General features: G+C 49.9%; 1 protein-coding gene across 2 annotated transcripts in view; it reads left to right on the forward strand.

Annotated features, from left to right (window-relative positions):
- The window catches only part of NCKIPSD (NCK interacting protein with SH3 domain), a 48,637-nt gene that overhangs the window by 8,304 nt on the left and 22,441 nt on the right, over positions 1-17,892 (forward strand). Inside the window, exons 1-4 of one of the 2 annotated variants that reach the window (XM_083795345.1) lie at positions 5,159-5,312; positions 10,912-11,024; positions 11,775-11,976; positions 15,685-15,772. In XM_083795345.1, the coding sequence (XP_083651471.1) occupies positions 5,274-5,312; positions 10,912-11,024; positions 11,775-11,976; positions 15,685-15,772 (442 nt within the window). In that variant the 5' untranslated portion in view covers positions 5,159-5,273. Of the gene's footprint in view, positions 1-5,158; positions 5,313-10,911; positions 11,025-11,774; positions 11,977-15,684; positions 15,773-17,892 lie in introns of those variants that run through there. The other variant, XM_083795344.1, reaches the window with a different exon arrangement.

Consider the following 17,892-nt stretch of genomic DNA (forward strand, 5'->3'; position numbering starts at 1 on the left):
AGTAGCTTGATTACAAGAGATAACTGCAATGAAATAATTTGTTATTACATTGCACAGGCCTTTTAATAAAACTTTACATCAGGGATAGAAAGAAACCCCTCCAGCAACCAGGGAAGCATCATCTTGTCTGTGGTCTCAGGCTCTCGTAGAAGCCTTCTCCTGTGTTACGGGCTGGCATCTGAGACTTCGACCTGCATGAACCGCGTCTGAACCGGGTGTGCTCTTGAGCTCTCACTCAGAGGCTTAAGGTCTCAAGATGACATTGAGCTCTGATCGCTTCAAAAGCTTTTAAATGTACTATGCTATTAATGGCTGAGCAAAAAATTCTCCTGACAGAACCACTGTTGACAACGTTTGGTCTTGCGTAGCTCTGGAGATGTGGAGGAACACCTGACCGTCTGAGAGTTGGGCCGTGGGGTGTGCAGAATCATCTAGGCTGGAAAAGATCTTCTAGAGCATCAAGTCCATCGCTAACCACCAGCTTGACCTACCAAGTCCCATCACTAAATCATGAATGCGTGAGGAAGAGCAAACAGCTCAACGTGTAGGTGTTTGGAGGGCGAAATACGGGAGATGCAGCCAGCTTGGGCTGCCCAAAGCGCACACATGAGAGCTCCTGTTGCCTCTTGCTTGCTATCAGGCAGCTTCCACCCACTTCTTGGGGTCTTGGGCACCAGAGGGTTCTTCTCCAGGTCCCCCCATGGAGGGGCCACCATCTGGCTCTTGGACGTGAGCAAGGTCCTGGCCATCTCCCTTCCCACAGGATTTGTTGTGCTGGAGATGGGCTGGAAAGGCTTTCTGCAACGTGTTCATTTTAATTTGCTCTCATGCTGTTGAGTGAAGTTAAAGCTGACAAGGGTGAGTGGGGCATGTGAAAAGGTGGACATGAGAAATCAATACTGTAATAAGGCAAATGAGTTGGGGTGAAAGTTTTGTGCCTGAGAAGTGAGCAGTCCAACAAATGTAGGTTTTTCTTATCCGCTGCCTTGGGAAGTGAGGAAAACAGGATTATGGCTGTTCTGCTGCCTTTAGCACAATGTCCTAAGAGGACATTTCCCTCCTGTTCCAGTTTCTTCATGTTTTCTGGGGAGCCAGTGCCATTCTAAGCTGCAAAAGGAGATGGGATTATAACTTGCAGCTAGAGCAGGAGGCTATTTTTTTCCTGCAAATAGTGTGGGACACTAATGAATTGCTTTTCTTCCGTGACCCACCTCCTATTTCACTATGGGTGAAATGTCAGCAAATCTAGTTGAACCCTTTAATCTTCTCTACGGGGGGGAGAAGAACACTAAACAACCCACGGATTTGTTCTTGAACTGAATCTGACGATAACAGCAAGTTAGCCTCATTCCACTGATAAACATAGCTAAACTTGCAATTCTCAAGATACTTTTGTAGGTCAATGTGGAAACTGTCACTGTGTCTAAGTTTTGCAGCACAGAAAAATAGTGCATTGTCCACTCCCACCATCTGCCAGTCAAAAAGCAACTCACAAGGCTGCAGAGTCTTTATTTCACAAATTTCTGGCTTTTTTTGGCTTATGCTCTGCCATTTTGGTCGTGCACATAACAGTTCTAGTTGTAAGATGCAGCTACGGATCTTGATGGTGTCTTTGTTCCTTTTGGGGCAAGAGTTCATGTTAGATTTATCATTGTCCCAAGATAGCTCAATTGCGTCAACTCCCTGAATTTGGGTAGCGTCTTGGTGCTGATTGCTTCAGCAGAAGCATCCCCTTTACCAGGAATAAATGTGCTTGCAGCAGCACCTCTTAACTAATAAGCATGTTGGCATACTTGGGATTTTTGTGTATGGCCAATTAGCATGATCCACCTCTTGACAATGCAGCCTGGGGCATATTTCAGCCCTTCTGATGCCTTTTCCCTCGCTGCCCTGCACCTGCACCCTCAATGGTCTTTAAATGGCTTTGTTATAATTAGCCAGCACACTTAACTTCGTGTAGCTTTTCTGTATAGCTCGCTAATAAGGCAGTGGTGTGACTAGCATCCCCTGCTGCGTAGCGCAGCTCGGAGCGTGCCAGTACATCTGGTTGCCACAGTCTGTGGTGATGGGGGAAAAGGGCGATGCCCATCGTCGTTCAGGTGTTCCTAATGGCCCACCTGAAAGCAAATGAGCATTTGAATCTTGTCTCGAGCCCAGTTGTCAGGCTGTGTGCAGGCTGTGGGAGGAGGTCCTCGGTCTGCTCCCTGTCTGCAGAGGCCTTATGGTTTGCTCGTACCACCACCAGCAGCCTGGGATGACGTGCGGTCTGTTCACAGGATGGTGGAGCAGGACGTGCCTTTTAAGAGTCAGGTAGCTCTTGTTTAAATCCCTTACGGAGTATTTTGCACCCAGGTTAACGTCACGAAAGAGGGAGGTGCTGGGGCGAAAGGCTTGTTTGGGGGCACCGGTGGAGCCGATGTGTGCAGCCAGAAGGTGCTGGGGAGGGAGTGGCTGCATGTCGTAGGGTATCCTGGTCTCCTGGTACTGATACTTCAGACACCTGTGCCTGTGAGCCAGGGAGGCTGTGGACAGAAGAGACGTTGCTGGTGAGATCCGTAGTGAGGGAGCGTTATATAGAAATGAGTTGTTTTTATGGGGTACCTACTTTGGAAAAACTTCATAAGTGTGCTTGCTCTCCTGGGTCCCTGGCTTGAAATATCGTTAGCAGAAGTCCTCAAGGATCTCGGTCCACCTGATGTGCTCCGGGTTGTCTGAAAGGATGATGGTAAGAGGACTATTTACCATCCGTCCACCTTGGAACGGAGCCTTGCTCCTTGGGAAGGTGGTGCTGCTCTCCCTGGGCATGGCGGCGGTGCAGGCCTGGCCTTTCTGCTTGCTGTTGCATGGAGCAATTTCACTCCTTGTGCCAAATGTTCAGGGATTTTCGTATGGTGTTTTGGGGGCTGTTTCATCTCACAGTATAGGTGTCGTATCTGATCCCATTACCGTGATAAGGTGCATTTCCGAAAGGACGTGCAGATATCCTGAAGACGAGAGGTGCTTGTTACAGAGGAAAGCACTGGGTTTTCTGGGTGACATAATATGGTTTCTGATTCTGCCCTGCTGACCTTCTTTTAATTTTGGGGCTTGAAGAGGGAGCCACATCCCGTCATGGCAGAAGCAGCTTTTGCTCTGCATGCAGAGCCTGGGACGCTGGAAAATTTTTTTCTCTCCAGACTGCCAGCTGATCCTGCGGCAGGCAGGCTGCCTTTCATCCTTCCGACCGGAATAATCTTTGGGGAGAGCTTTGCGAGGCCTCTCTCAGGTTTGCTGCTGGTAACGCGAGGCAGGTTTCCATCCCGCGGTGACGGCTTTGTGGGAAGGAGCCGATAAAAAGATCCTGGGGACCGATGTTTGGTTTATGATTTTGTGCAGTTTGCATCTGTCTGGGATTAAAATGAGCTGAGGACTTTCCTGCACTCGCCCTGTGAGGATGGCAACTCCTTTTCCTCATTAGTGGCTGTAATAAAGTCCGTGTGGCTGTTCGTGCAGCAGGCACCGGAAAACCGCGCTTGTTCTCCGCGTGACGGGCCTGAGTTGTTCGAGCCCGAATCTGTGGGTTCTGTGTTCCCTCAGATCTGGAGCTGTCAGCTCTCCTCTCCCTGTTCCCTTCATCCCCGGCCAGCACTGCTGGCAGCCGCCGTGCCTCCGACTTCTCTGTCCGATGTTCCCCACTGGTCCAGCGTGGGCTGCGACGGCAGCTGGGCTTTCTGCCACAGCCCCCTCTTCCTGCTCCCTCGCTAAGAGGAGCTTCACACTTTGCCTGCCGTTTTGGCTTTTGGCAGTGCATTAATTATGCCCGGAGAGCAGCATAGCTGCAGTTTGCCTTCTCCCTCTGCTGTTCCACAGGAGAGGAAGGATTTTGGAAGAAAAGCTGATAAATCAGAAATGGAGATGAATCACAAGTTATTGCCTCCGTCTCACGTAGCTGTCTGCTCTGGAATCTGTGTCAGGCTGGGGGATGCGGTAGGAAAGTCCCCTTCAGTTTACACGCACGTACATGTTCTCCTCTCGCATCTGGCTTTATGCATCAATGGCATTGACAACCTGTTTGCAGATTTTTGTGCTTGACCCCTGAAAACCTTGCTTAGTCGATTCTTGTGTGCTGGAAATTTACTCCATGGCAAAAACTTGAATTTCCTGGTCCTGCCTCTTGTATTACTGTTACCTTCCCAGCATTTTGCTACAATCCCTTCTATAGAAATAAATTTTGAGAAAGCAGGACCTTCCTTCTTGAATGAGGAGCCAGGAACTTGCATGGTTTCCCAGGCTTGTTTCTTCTGGGCTCTATCTTTGCCCCATGTCTAACTAACACTTAGCAAATGTGATCAGCTGCAAAGTGTTTCTGCAGCTAGGTTTTTGACTCACATCCATGTCTTTGTTATTCAAAATAAATATGGCCTGAGACTTGTAGTCTGCACTGCATGTCTCCAACGCTCTGGGAAGTCACAAATTAGTTGCATTTTTGATCATGCTTAATGTAGATTCTTCTTAATCCACTTGCAATAACTGCATGTATGTAACCTAGGAGCTGTACTGAATCTCCCTGAGAAATGAGGGGCATCTGCAGTGGGTTTTTTTGGGTTACCAAACTGAAGACTAAGGATAACTGCAAACACTAGCACAACTGTTGTGGTATTTTTTTCTTCTTTTACTGCTAATATGTCAAAAGTCCTGGAATAGCTTCTTGCACTTCACTGCAGCAGCTTTCCTTCCACCTTTATATATCCTCGTTCGTAATCCTGAACTTTCTGCAGTGTAGAGACTATCTGCAGCTTTCTTTTTCAGTAAGTAGCAGATGGTAGCTCTAAAATATATATTAAATATATATATACACACATATGTAAGTAGAAACATGTTTCCCTTGCACAGATGCAGTGATTGTTACTTGATCATGCCTGATATTTTCCCTTCTTGACGATTGTGTGCCAAAAGGATATTAAACAGCTAAACCTTAAAGAGGGGGAGCTCTGTTGTCTGGCAGCTATTTGCCTGGGACAGAGGCAGAGAAGTCCCCCGAAGCACTGAGAACCATAAGAATTAAAGCATCAGGGAATGGCAAGAAATGTAAGTATGTGTTGACTGCTTTGTTTTAAAAACCTATGTCTCTGTGCTTTTATTCTCTTAGCGTGTTTTGGCTTAAGAGACGTGTTCTGGTTACTGGAGGGCACAGAATTGCAAAGGGAAGAAAGCAGGGGCTGATTCTGCTGATCAGCTGCACGGGATCATCGTGGCCAGTAAGCAGGGTCTGAGCATGGCTGGAGAGACTCTGGATGAAGCGTTGGCACCTTCGGAAGTACACGTGTGCAGTGGTGGGTTGCATGCATTTTGTTGTCCCTCAGCGTGTCTCTGCCGCCTTCTCTCTGACTGCAGAGTTGCCTGCTGCCGAGGGAGAAACCAGCCTCTGGCTGCAGAGCAGTTGAAGCTTGGTTGCTGTGCGTCCCTCTGCTGCCTTTGGGATTTTGTGTATTCCAAGAGCCACTTCTGCCTCTGCTGTCCCTAGTTAGGATATCTCTCTTGCCAGGGACTCTGGCTTCTGCTTTAGCATGATTTGCACAACTTAAGCCCTTTCCCTGGCTCTCCTTTCTCTTCATTTCTCATTTGTGCACGCTGTCCGCTTGAGCAGCAGCTGTCAGCGTACAGCAGAAAACACTGATCTGTTAAAAACCCACTACGGCGTATCAGCAGGAATTCAAGATCCGTTTCTGGGCTGACTCTTTGTCAGAAGAGCTCAGCCATGTCTTTGTTTGCTCACTAGCTAGGAGGAGATGCTGCAGGTTATTTGGGAGCATTTCTCATATTATTTGCTCAGTAACCAGGACAGTTGCCCGTTGTTTCACTTGCATTTTTATCATGCGTTTTTAAGTGCTGCAAGGCACAGCAGATTCATACTGACAGGAATAAGTTAATGCCTATCTCTTAGCCAGCGGCCTTGGGACTAAAAAATTCTGATTGGGGCTCTAAAAAGGGGAAGAGGAAAGAGCTGAATTTCCAAAAGTGATACAAATGAGCTGAGTTTTTTTTTTTTTTTTTTTTGTATGAGCTGTGTGTTTCAGAAGAGGGAACTCGTATTGGGTACATCTCTGTCACGGGCATGGCAGAACAAAGGCTGGTTGATTTTTTTGTAAATTGCTGCAGCGATCATGCAAATCTGGAAGGATTACAGTGTGCAGACAGTCGGGCGGTGACTGGGGACGAACTGCATGTGACCTAAGAGGTGGTGTTTGTCTCTGATTTGAGCAACAAAGAACCAGTCTGTGCCTGTGTACGCTAGCGGGATAAATATCCTAATTTCAGCAGTAGTCCGTGTCAGTGCAGCTGCATGAAAACTGAGCTGTCACTGGAGACAAAACTTTGTCTGTCTTGTTATGAGAGCCGGAGCAATGACATGAAGGTAAAAATCAGGAGCCCTGCTTGGGCGCTGCTATTATGGCAAAAGCTGCTGGTGGCAGCTGCTGAAATGAGGGCACCGATTCCTGCACATGCTGAAGAGCAAGCGCCTTTGATCATGAAAAACTGGGGAGGCAAGGGAAAAAATTCTGTTTTCCTTGGATCAGCTTCCTGCAGAGGCAAAGAAAAGCCTGCCATACGTTAATGGGCCACTTTCATAAAATGTAGGAGTCTTGCACGCACAGGGTGGCTCAGCCTGTGTTTGCTGCGCTGATGCAGCTGTCAACCTGTTTGTCTAGAAAATGCTTTTCTGAAAGGTGTGATTATTCTAGACTACTGAGCAAGTTATTCTGTGTGACTGCATTTAAACAACACAGGTGCTGAGCGGGGCCACGCACGTGGAAGAAATCAAAACAAGGAGGGAGGGGGACGATGTTTTGGGTACCCCTGGGAGACCAGGGGAGGAGATGGTGCTACCTGCCTGGTCAGGACACTGGCAGTCTTAGCCGTTCAGAAAACACTCAGTTTTCTCCGCAGCCCATTCCTCTGCACATGGGGAAGGCAGAGGCTTGTGAAGGAGGCATCCTGTGCATGTCTTCTCTCTGGGGAGGCTTCTCCCGAGGCAGCGTTTTCTAGCGTGCAGAAGATGAAAGCAACGTGAGCTGCAGGGACAAACGCATCCTCGCTCATGCACATGCATCCGCACCCCTCAGCGTGGCTGTGCCCGGCGTTGGCCACGCTCAGGTACTGCAAAATGTGCTGGAAAGATGCTTCTTGAAAGCATGTCTGTGGCTCTGAGAGAGGCATCCGTCCCCTGCCGGCTGAGGAGCGGGGAGGGGGGTGTGAGGAGCTGGGGCCTGGTCCTGCCCCTCCTCACGTGGGGAGTCTCCTGTGGATGGGGGCAGAAGGAAATTGGCTGGCGGCTCTGGGGAGAGCCTCTGTTTGCTCATGTTATTAGCAAGGAGAGAGGAAATAATGATTTATTGATGCTGCTGTAATTCTCCTTCACTGGGCTATGAAGGAAGAAATTCAGATTTCTCGCTGATATTCCTGGGTCTAATTGAGATGTAACTCCTTCCTGGAGGGGAGCTCACCTGCAGGGGGGAGCTGTTGGGTGCTGGAAGTGCCCTTCATTCTCTACCACAACTGAAGCCGTGTGCATCCCATTAACCAGTCTAGTTGGTGATTGCTCTTCCTCAGCCCCGTGGTATATCCAGACTGGCCTTGGCAGGCTGTTCATAGAGTCCAGGGTTTCTCTGCTGCAGCACATTTGATGATACTAGGGGTATCTCACAGCAGGGTGATGGCCGCTCCTCTGCGGAATGAGATGCAGTAGGAATGGCTCTTCAAATGTATCAATGCATCACCCAAATACTCCTCTCTTTTCACTTACTTTGAGCAGAAGAAAGTCCTGTTGCTTCCTATCACACAGATGTCTGTGCCACCCCTGCTGAACAAGAGACTGCAGGTGCCACCATGCACCTTCATCCCATGTGGGCCTGCCCTTCAGACACTGTCCCCACAGGATCTCCGCTGCCTTGTCAACCCTGTGCCTTTTAGGGGATTTGTTAGGGTGTGTAGTTAACAGCTAGCGTGATGCAGCGGCTGCTCAGGGCTCCTCTGGCCCCCATTACCAGCACACTGCAATAAATCTGGCTGAATTCCTGGGCTTTGTGCGGCGTCTCCTCTGACAGCATGCCATATAGCCGTGCCCTTTTCATCTGCTCCCGTCTGAGCCGGAGCTTAGCGTGCGATGAGCAGGGTTTCGTCTCTGTGTATCCTCGAGTGCGGGAGGGGACAGGGAGCACGTTTGTAGTGAAGGACCCTGGGGGGACAGTGGTGCGAGTTTCCCTTGCATCAGCTTGGTGGCTCTGCTCCCTGTCCTTGGTGTCCCTGTCCTGCAGGCCGTAGGTCTCCAGGACGGCACACAAGTGTGCAAGGAGGTGCAGGAATGCACTGCGTGACCAGGATCTGTGCCTGTGTGTGTCCAGCGAACTCTGAGCTTCCTTGGGAGCAGGTGCCGGGCCCGGCAGGCGAGTCTCTGCCGGAGCTGGCAGTGTGGGGTCTCTGGTCCCCAGCCAGTGCAGGAGAGTGCCCGTGAGCTGGTCACCCTGCAAGCCCTCGGCAGGGGGAAGCGGTGCCTGAGGTGTTGGCAGACCTGGCTTTTACCTCCATGCAGTCTGTGCTCCTTTTAACTGCAGTGGGCTTGTTTTTTCCCTCCCATCCTGTTCAGACAAAGCGATGCTGTTTTGGTTAACCTCCAGGAACGAGTGGCTGACTTGTTCCTTCTAATCGCTGATTTATGCAGGATGTTGATTTGTATTTTTTGAGTTTATTAACATAGTGCTGCGTATCCCAAAAACCCCCGATCTGCCATCTGAACAGACCAGCGAGCAAGGGAAAGGGACACACTTTATGAGCAGCATGAACATCATCATAAAGTGGCAAGTTAATGCTGCTTTTTTATTCAATCCCTTTTTGACAGGGCTGTGTTAATAGAGGGTTGGGTGGTGAAAACAAAGGAAAGAGCACAGCAGCAAAAAGCCAGTTGTCACAGCACTGTTGCATCAGTGTGAAAATGCTGTGCTTTATCAGAAAAGAAGCACCGTCTCCGTAACAAATGGCATCACACAGACCGAGCAGCAGCAGCACCAGCCTGCGGGTTTCTGTGGCCGTGGTGCCAGGGGCAGCTGTGTTATGGGTACACCGGGTGCTGCCCTTGCTGATCTATGCGGCCTTTCAGTCAAGGGTGGGAAGTAGGGTTCGCTTAAACGATGGGGAAGTCAGCAAAAACTATGTAATAATGTGTCTTTCCTTCCAACATCCCTTTGAATGCATTGGAATGAGCTGTGCTCCATTTCCTTACTTAGAGCTGCAGTCAGAGGCGGTGAAATTCTCACCATGATGGGGCTGCTTGGAGGCTTTATCACAAAGTTGCATTCTCAGTGTTTTTTTGGCCTTGATTGGATACCTTAATGGATTTTGTAGATTTATTTTAACACACCTGCTTTTTAAATTTATTTTAAGATTTCCTGCATTGCTTTGTTCTTTATCTTTCTTTCCTAGGAAAACAACCAAAAAAAATTCCTCCTAAATTTTTCACTTTCAAAGCTGAATATTCCAGAGAAGGCCTCTCATCCCCACCTTGTTTGGTTTGTATTTTTTTCCACAGTCTGCAGTCGCTGTTAATTCACGTTTGGTTTAGCAATTAATCAGGATATAAATAATACATAGCGTGTTTATCAGGAAGCTGCATGCCAGTGCTATGGAGGCAGGCACTTTTGGCCCCTGCAGGGAGGGGTTGCCTTCTGCTGCTCGGCAGCCCCCTAAGGCCAATTAAGGTGCATCCTTGATGAGATTCCAGCCGCTCCTCGGCTGGATAAATGGCTGCTGTGATGCAGGGAGGGGGGCACAGCGAGCGAAGATGAAGGGGATGTTGGTGTTCAAACAGCTGCTGCAGGTGCCGGAGCCCAACCTCCCCCCCTGCCCCTGCTCACCCCCTGCGTGCAAGGGCTGAGGCCGTGAGAGGAGATGGCGCTGGAGGTGTTGAGGAGCTGGCGGTGAGGAGAAGGCTCTGGCGGCCTGTGGCAGGCCTGCAGCTCTCCTGCACATGTGGCAGAGGCTTGGTAGCACGTCCTTTGCCTTCAGCTTCTTTCTTGTAAAGGTCTTTTCTTTTGAAGATGCGTCAACTGTTGTTAAAGCCTTGAAGAACATCCTAGGCATGGAAACCTGCTTGTTGTTCCCTTGCCCCTTCACCACAGCTCTCTCAGCCTCCCCCATAAGCCAGGGGAATGACGCCTTTTGGTATTTCTTGTTTCAAGGCTGGTGTGTATTTCGGCTGCAGCAACGAGTGCTAAGCTGGCTGGCAGGAGGAATAAATGTTGCTATGACAGTTTGGGTGGAGATTTGGAAAAGCCACTGCAAGTTGCAAAACAACCGTCAAGAAAAACAGCAAGCAAAGATGCCAACCCAGAGCCAGGTGGCTTTGAAGGCCACCAGCTTGTGGCTGGGCCTGTAATATTTATGGCTGCATATCTGCTCTAGCCAGGGCAGTGAGAGCAGCGAGAGTTGAGCTTGCAGTAATGGGGTCCCGAAGGCTCCCTGTAGCAGGCCGAGTACCCGGGGCTGCTGCATGCTGCTGGAGCTCTGCCCTGGTCTTCCTGCAGTGATCGTGGGACTTGAGTGCCGGAGGGGTGAGGGAGACAACAGGGCTGTGGTGTGCTTGCTGGAGCTCCACACAGGGACTTTGTTTTCCAACCATAAGCCTGGAATGGGCAAACCGTGTTTGAAGCACAGAATCGTGTATGCTTCCTTTGGAGGGAGGAGGGAGAAGTGAGCCTGTCACAAGATAGATTCAGGCTCAGGGACCTGCATGTTGGCCTTTCGGCTCATGCGGTGTCTGCGCCGTGGGTTTCGTGTACTGCCGTCTCTCCTGCGGTAATCTCTGATGCTCCCCCCAGCCCCACCAAAAGAGTCACGGCTGAGGCAGTACAGTAACGTGCAGGACGTTGTGTTTCTCAGGTGCTGGAGCAAGATGTGGTTCTCCAGTCTATCGACCGTGCCATCGAGGCTGTGCACAACGCAGCCATGAAGAATGGAGGGAAGTACAACCTGGAGCAGAGGGATGTCCTTCAGTAAGTAGGACAGGAGCCAGGGTGAGGTGCAGGTGGAGGGTGCTCGCCGTGTGATGGGTGTCTTTTCTGTTCCTGGGGGAGAAGTTGGATGTCACTGATCTGAGTCACTCTGCTGCAAAGTGCTGATGTGCTCGGAGCTGGCTAGTGTTTGAGCCGATGCTACTCCTGTCGACCATGTCCAGTACAGCAGTGCTCTGGTCTTGCCACTCTCTCCCTGTACCTGTAAAGAAGAGGGAACGTTTAGCTGCACTATAGGCTTAGAAGAGCAATCCAAAATCTCTCTGGCTACATTTTCTCCTCTCCACCAGCGAGGAATTGTAGAGGTTGTCGGCTATGTGGCACAGAGCCCTTAAAATGTTCTCAAATAATTGCTTGTGAGGAGAATTTTATTTTTTTCCTCCTCTGACACCTTGCACTCTGCACTGAGGCACACTGGTTTAATCTCAGTTGAACAGTGATTCTAAAGTGCAGGCAATTTCTGAAGCTTGCAATGCAATATGTGACTCTCCCTTGAGGAAGAGGCATTTTTCTCCTGTGAAGTGATGAATAAATCATAGGCTTCTTGCAAAGCCTCTTCCTTCCTCCCCCAAAAGTGCTTCCTTAGTTGTTAATGAAACTGGAGTCGGTACTCAGAGTAATATAACCCGTTCTGGTAAATATAACCCCAAAGCAATATATCATTTAAATGTTTCAGCATAGTCGCTCCCGTCCTCTAGCTTTGCTGTTCCTGATGTCGTCATTCCATTTCAGAAAACTGATCCATCACCGGAAGGAGACCGTGTCCCGCAAAAGTCACTCTCCCACCCCACAGGGGATGGTTATGACACAGTCCACCAGCGATCACCATCTGGATGTGGCACGGCAGCCCAACGGGGTGTGCCGGACGGGATACGAACGACATCACAGTCTTCCGAACACAGAGTTCGAGGAGGAGGATGAAGGTCCCTATCAGGTAACAGCAGCTGGATACCTTCTAGGTTCCTCCTTCAGTGGTGTGATATTGCTTTTCTTGTTTAATAAAATGCCTTTGTAGCTGAAGCATATCAGGTGTTGTGTTGCTTGCCTGGGGCTGTTGCAGTGTGTCCCTGGGTGCTCTAAATTGATCCTGTGCTCTATCCAAGAAGTCTGGAACAGTTCCTCTGTCGTTTACACTTGTAATGGCTTTTGGGATCCTTGACGAGATCCAAGATCTTTTGGTGATGTGCAAGTGCTGGTCTAGATTGCGTGACTGTTTCCTGATGACTTTCTAAAAGAGTTGCAAGCTCCCCAGAGAATACTTTGCAAAACAGCTTTGATGTAAGCAAGCAGAACTCCCTCTGAGGACTGAGCACTGCTCTGTTTCCCCCTTGTTAAATCTGCACAATACCATCTTCGGTTCTTAAGTGTTTATCTGCTGTGGCTGCCAATGTTTACTACTTTTTTTTTTAAAAAAAAAAAAAGATCCTTTGTCTGAATATTCCTTGTCATGCTGCATTAAAGATAAAATGCAGGGAATATGATTTAGAGCGGATTTTTTATTTTTAATCTAAGTGGTATACAGTTCCAAGGTTACCGCGTGGCGTCAGTGAGGCTTCAGAGAAGTAGCCAAGGACAAGGACAGATGCAGCAGTTGTTCAGGAAGAATGATGGGGCAGATTATGCTGTGTGGGTATAGCTCGATGTTAGGGCTAAAGGCTAAGCGGGGATGAGCACAAAGATTTTTTTTCTCCTATAGATGATCATGTACACCATAGTTTGTCTTCATCTCCACGCAGTTATCTTAAATGGGCAGTGTTTATAAGGTACTGATATTCTGTCACTCCTAGCAGATGAGGCTTCTTTTACACATAAAGAATTGCAAGTTTACAGAGATGAAAGGTAGCTCTGGCTCATGCAGAATGCAGTGATCCCTACAAACCCCATTTTTCTTCTTAGTTTTCTTTTCTGGGCAGCCAAACCAGCTCCGTTCTCAAGCCTCTACGTTATAAGCTAAGAAAATGGAGCACCTTAAGGCCCATTCACCGTGCTGATTTTCCTTCTTTATCTGGCATGTGGTTTGGTTGCTTGCCAAAAAGGACTCCTTGGCTAACAGAGCTGTTTCTGTCTGGGTGACACTGAGGATGCAGTCGAAGGGATCCTAGCTTTGCCCTGTGCTGAAAGGGCTCGTTGATCTTATAACTGCTCAATAGAGGAATTTCCTGTATGCTTTGAAAATACGAAAATGGAGGAAGCATCATAGCTTTCTTCCACTGTATCTGGTTATGCAGCTGCCTAAGAGACCTACTGAAATCTGCATTTTTATCAGTAACTCCAGAAAAGCAGAAGTCTCGGGATGTGCTTTTTGTTGCTTTGGATTTTCAGGTGCGTTTTATGTTTGCATATAAAAGCTTGAGCAGAATTTGAAGTGCAAATTTCCTGTTGGTAGCTTTGCTCCCCGGGAGCTGAACTGGATAAAGTCCTTGGTGATGGCACCCATGCTGAGTCTCTCCTCTGTAGTTAGCAAGGGGCAGGAATCAGGGGCAGTTCTACACCAGCTGCCAAAGGAGGAGGTTGGGCTCTTGGAATATTTTCTCTGGTCCCTTGGCAAGCTCCATCCTCTGTTCTTGCCTCTGGACAGGAGACGTCAGAGCTGCAAGGACTCCTGTATGGCCGCCTTCCCCACGGCAGCTGGACAGAGGGTGTTCTCTGCCCTTTCTTCCCCTTCCCTTGACGATTTTGGTGTTGTACATCCTCTGCTTGAACCCACTCGGTGGCTGGAGCGCAGGGCCAAGGGAGCGGGCAGCCATCTGTCACCCCCCGACGCCTGGCCGTGCCGCGGCTCGCAGCTTGGGCAGGCATTAATGCTGCGAAATTCACTTGATGCTTTGCATTCCCATTGCAGCCGCTCGGGCTGCGGCATGGGGCTGTCTGAACAGGGCTGGAGGGCTGCCTGCGTGAGGCTATGTAGGGCTCTGAGCTAACAGCAGCCGTGCATCTATTAATTTACACACTAATCCGTAATAGTTGTGTTAAACTTGCATGGTAAATTTGGAAGGGACTGAAGCCGTGGAAATACTCCAGAATGACCCAGCCCTAGCAGTCTCCAAATAATGTCACGCTGCTGCTCTAAACTCTACGCCCGCCTGCCTGCTAAATCCTGCTGCTTCTGTAATTGTGGCTGTGCTGTGCCAAGCAGCTCTGACTCGTGCTGTCAGCTCTGCCCGTCTGCGGAGAGGGGTCTGCTTTTAGCACAGCTGAGCTTTCCAGATTTTGGACCAGCCTCCCAGCTGCACGTTGCAGAGCCCCTCCTGATCAGTTTTGGTGCTCTCAGCTGTGCGGTCTCTTTTTGGATCGCTTTAAAAAAGGACAAGTACCTGCTTGCTGGATTCCATCTGGTTCCGTGTGCAAGTATCATGTAGCATTTTGCCCAGATAACAGTGTGAGATGGATTGACAATAACAGCAGAGCTCAGCCTGGGAGTTTGCAGCAGTATCTCGTTGTCGTCTACTGGCTAAAGGCACTTGTAAAGAAGTGCCTTGCTACGTGATGTAGTAAAAGGTTGGATACGTTAGGTGTTAGGTGGGAGAAGGGGATCACGAAGCCCCTTTCTAAAGGTTCCTCTGTCTGGTTCACAGAAAGGCTTCTCTTCCAGGGCTAAAGAAACCTAGAAAATCATCACTGTGTGATGGCCTGAATGCCACTGGCAGATTCCAGCTGGTGCCAGCCTGGGCTGTCAGAGATGTTCACCCATCACCTCCTGTCCCTTCCCATTCGGAGCTGAATGGTTTTGTTGCAGGCAGCAACCGCAATATCCCATAAAAGCAGAGGCACGTTTCAGGCAGCCAGCCTTTGAAACAGAAGTCCCGAGAGACCCAGATGCACATCTCCTGACCCAGGGCATCAGAGTACTGATGCAATGTGCTTCTGCTTAGTTTGGCCGTTGTGTTCAGCTTCCTGCTGAGCAGGGGTTAAACCTGAGGGTGCAGCTCACCGGGGAGATTCTGAGTGAGAGAGCTGTAGGGGACCACGGTATCTGAATCAGAGCACAGGAACTTGCGTGTTCCTCCCTCAGCATTCCTAGCAGAGGAGACGTGCAGCAGGGACAGCAGAGTTAGTGCAGCTCCCCAGCAAAAGCCTCTCCCAGCGGGTTTTGTTGTAGGTAGTGTAGGATTGCACAGAGGGTCCAGCCCTATTTTCTCCCTCCTACATGAGCAGGAATAGCAATGAAAGCATGGAAAAGGCATTTACACATCTCCAGTCCTTGGCTTTGTCTTTCTGCAAGGGTATTTGTAGCTGATGTAATGGATCTCTCCCGAAGAGTGTCTAAATACGCGCTCTGTTTGCAGCCTCTGTGGAGCTATTGAGAGTAATGTAAAGTCACGGTGAGTGTGTGGGATTGCATTTGGAAGAAAGGAGGAGTAAATGCTTGACAGGTCTACACGGCGTGTGCTGTGTGCTGCTGAACACAGCAATTAAACAAGGGCTGCTTTTCCCGTGGCGGGGAGGGGATGAAGCAGGTTTGAGTCCTGCTTTGTTCTTCTAGGAAGCCGCCTATTAATATCTGTCCTCCCGAGAAAACTTCCCGGAATGATGAGAGAGATGTAAGGACAAATTTACACACGCACACAAGAAAGAAGGTTTCATAACAGAGAATGTCTTTATTGTCTACCTCCTTTGATTGCTCTGAAATCTTCCCTTACAGATCCCACCACAGCCTCGACGCGCTGCTCCTATCACGCCCCCACCTCCAGAGAAACGCAAGAACGCCCAGATTGCTGCACCCGCGAAAAGTAAGGACAGCCTGCTTTGGGGATCGTGGGCAAGAAACAGGCAGCACAGCAGTCACAGTGACCAGCTGCTTTTGCTTTCTGCTTAGAAAGACATCCCTTCGGTGCCAGCAAGACCGCTAGGTCTTAAATTCCTGCAGGTTTCAGGCCCAGTGACGTCGGGCTGGTGGCCAGTGCTCCTTTGTGTGTCCTCTGGTCCGTGGGGGGCCCTGGCAGCCTGGCACGGTGCTTTCTCCTGCTGGCTGCAGAAAGATGCTGGGTACGGTGTCCCCCTGGGAATCAGACCAGCCTTTCTGCCTGCTCACCCAGCTAGAGCACTGCCTCGGGGTACAGGAGCCTGGTGGCCATTTCTCTCCCGACACCGCGTTGGGACTTTTCCAGGCTGTGCTAAGTGCAGTGGTTCACCAGGGGGAGCTCACAGGTAGTGCTTTTGGGACAGGCTCAGGTCTGCTTTTGGCTGCCTGCCCGTCGGGTGCTTTCTTTGTACAGTGGTCAGATGAGATTTTCATGAAATCAGCGGCTGGTCTCTGTAAGAAGCAGTGGTAATGCCAAGGGCATGTACGTGCTGCCAACAGGCAGGGGGACCACTACTTGTGAGCACTTCTGAGCAGAGCCAGGCGTCGGGGCCAGCACAGGAGCTTCTCCGCCTTCAGCACGGCAGGGCTGGCAGAGGGAGGGAGCAGTCCTTTTGCTGAGATGCTGTCAGCTTGCCCGAGGGCTCTCCTGTGCTGTGATAGACACGCAGTTAGTGACACAGCTCATTTCAAGCTTGCTCCCCTGGTGAGAAGCAGGGCAGATGCGTTGAATTGTAGGTAGTTGATGGAAACTTGAGGCTGGCACCAGCTTCCGTAATGGTATTGAGCTATTTTCACCGTGGTAGTGGGAAATGGCAAAGGTCAGTTCCCTTGAACTCATTATCTTCATTAATGAAACATAGTGGGGGCTATAATTTGTGTGCCCTTCTCTGTGACGGAGGGGAGGGGGAAGAAAGGGACGCTGACCCCCCACAGTGGGAGGGAGGGGTCCTTCCTTTCTGCATAGCTTGTGCTTTGCCATGAGATTGGAGCCTTCCTACCGGTGGCTGGACTGGTGGAGGGCTACCAGAAACAAAGGGCAGGAAGGCTGGGGTCTGGCCAGCAAATGCACAGCAAAGGGTGTGATTTGTGCTGGCTGCGAGACACACGGGAGGTGTTCCACGTGTCTGTCCCACCGGACCCTCATCTGGTGAAGGGAAGGATATTTTGCCCGAAGGCAAGGACATAAGCAGTTGTATCAAACCAAACAAACCCCGCAAGGCAGCAGGGATACTTGGGCAGGTGACATCAGCTGCGCTCCCTGAGCTCTAGGTGAAGATATCCCAGTGTTTGCCCAAGCAAGTGTCTGTTTTTGTAGTCAGGGAAGGGCCTGGATATGTTTCTGCCCCCTAGAAATAACTGGGCAAGGTTCACCGCAACTGTATATTAGAGCGGATGCTAGGAAAGAAAACTCTTAACACCTCTTTGGTTGTAGTGTGTTTTTTCCTGGAAAGGCTGGACAGCCACCCCTGCTAGAGTGAGTCAGCACTAGAGAAGCGTGTAGAAGTAGGGTAGAGCAGATAACGTGGCGGGATGTGAAAGCAGTGTGTGCCAGCAGGCCTGTGGGACTTGTGGTCAAATGTTGAAGTGTGCTGAAAAGGAGTGACTGCAGGTGTGTGCCAGCCAGACGTGAGCCTCGCTGTTGCACTGACCGTGGTGCACGCTGGTGCTGCAGCGAGAGGTCTGGGCAGGAGAGGGGTGCTGGCATGGGAAGCCATCAGTGGCTTGCAGTTCTCGGGCACCAGTATTCAAAAGCGAGGGCTCATATCCTGAATCCAGAAAAAAGCCCTTGCTAAGCCAGGGGAAAAGACTCTTTCTGTCCCTTAGTCCTGTTTCTCCCTCCCTCCTTTCCCCTGCGTAAAATACTAAGCCCTTTGAAGGGTATTTATCTCAATAGGGTAGTTTTCCCCTTTCTAAAGAGGTGATTGTGTGGGAATGCTCCAGAGGGAACTTGATACAATTTTGCTTTGAGATAAGTGAGGCAGGAAGAGGAGTTAAACTGCTCTGGTAGCATGCACAATGAACCTTTTAATGGACCGCGCTGTAGCA

The sequence above is a fragment of the Anser anser genome (assembly GCF_964211835.1).
Source record: "Anser anser genome assembly, chromosome: 12".
NCBI classification, from domain to species: Eukaryota; Metazoa; Chordata; class Aves; order Anseriformes; family Anatidae; genus Anser; species Anser anser.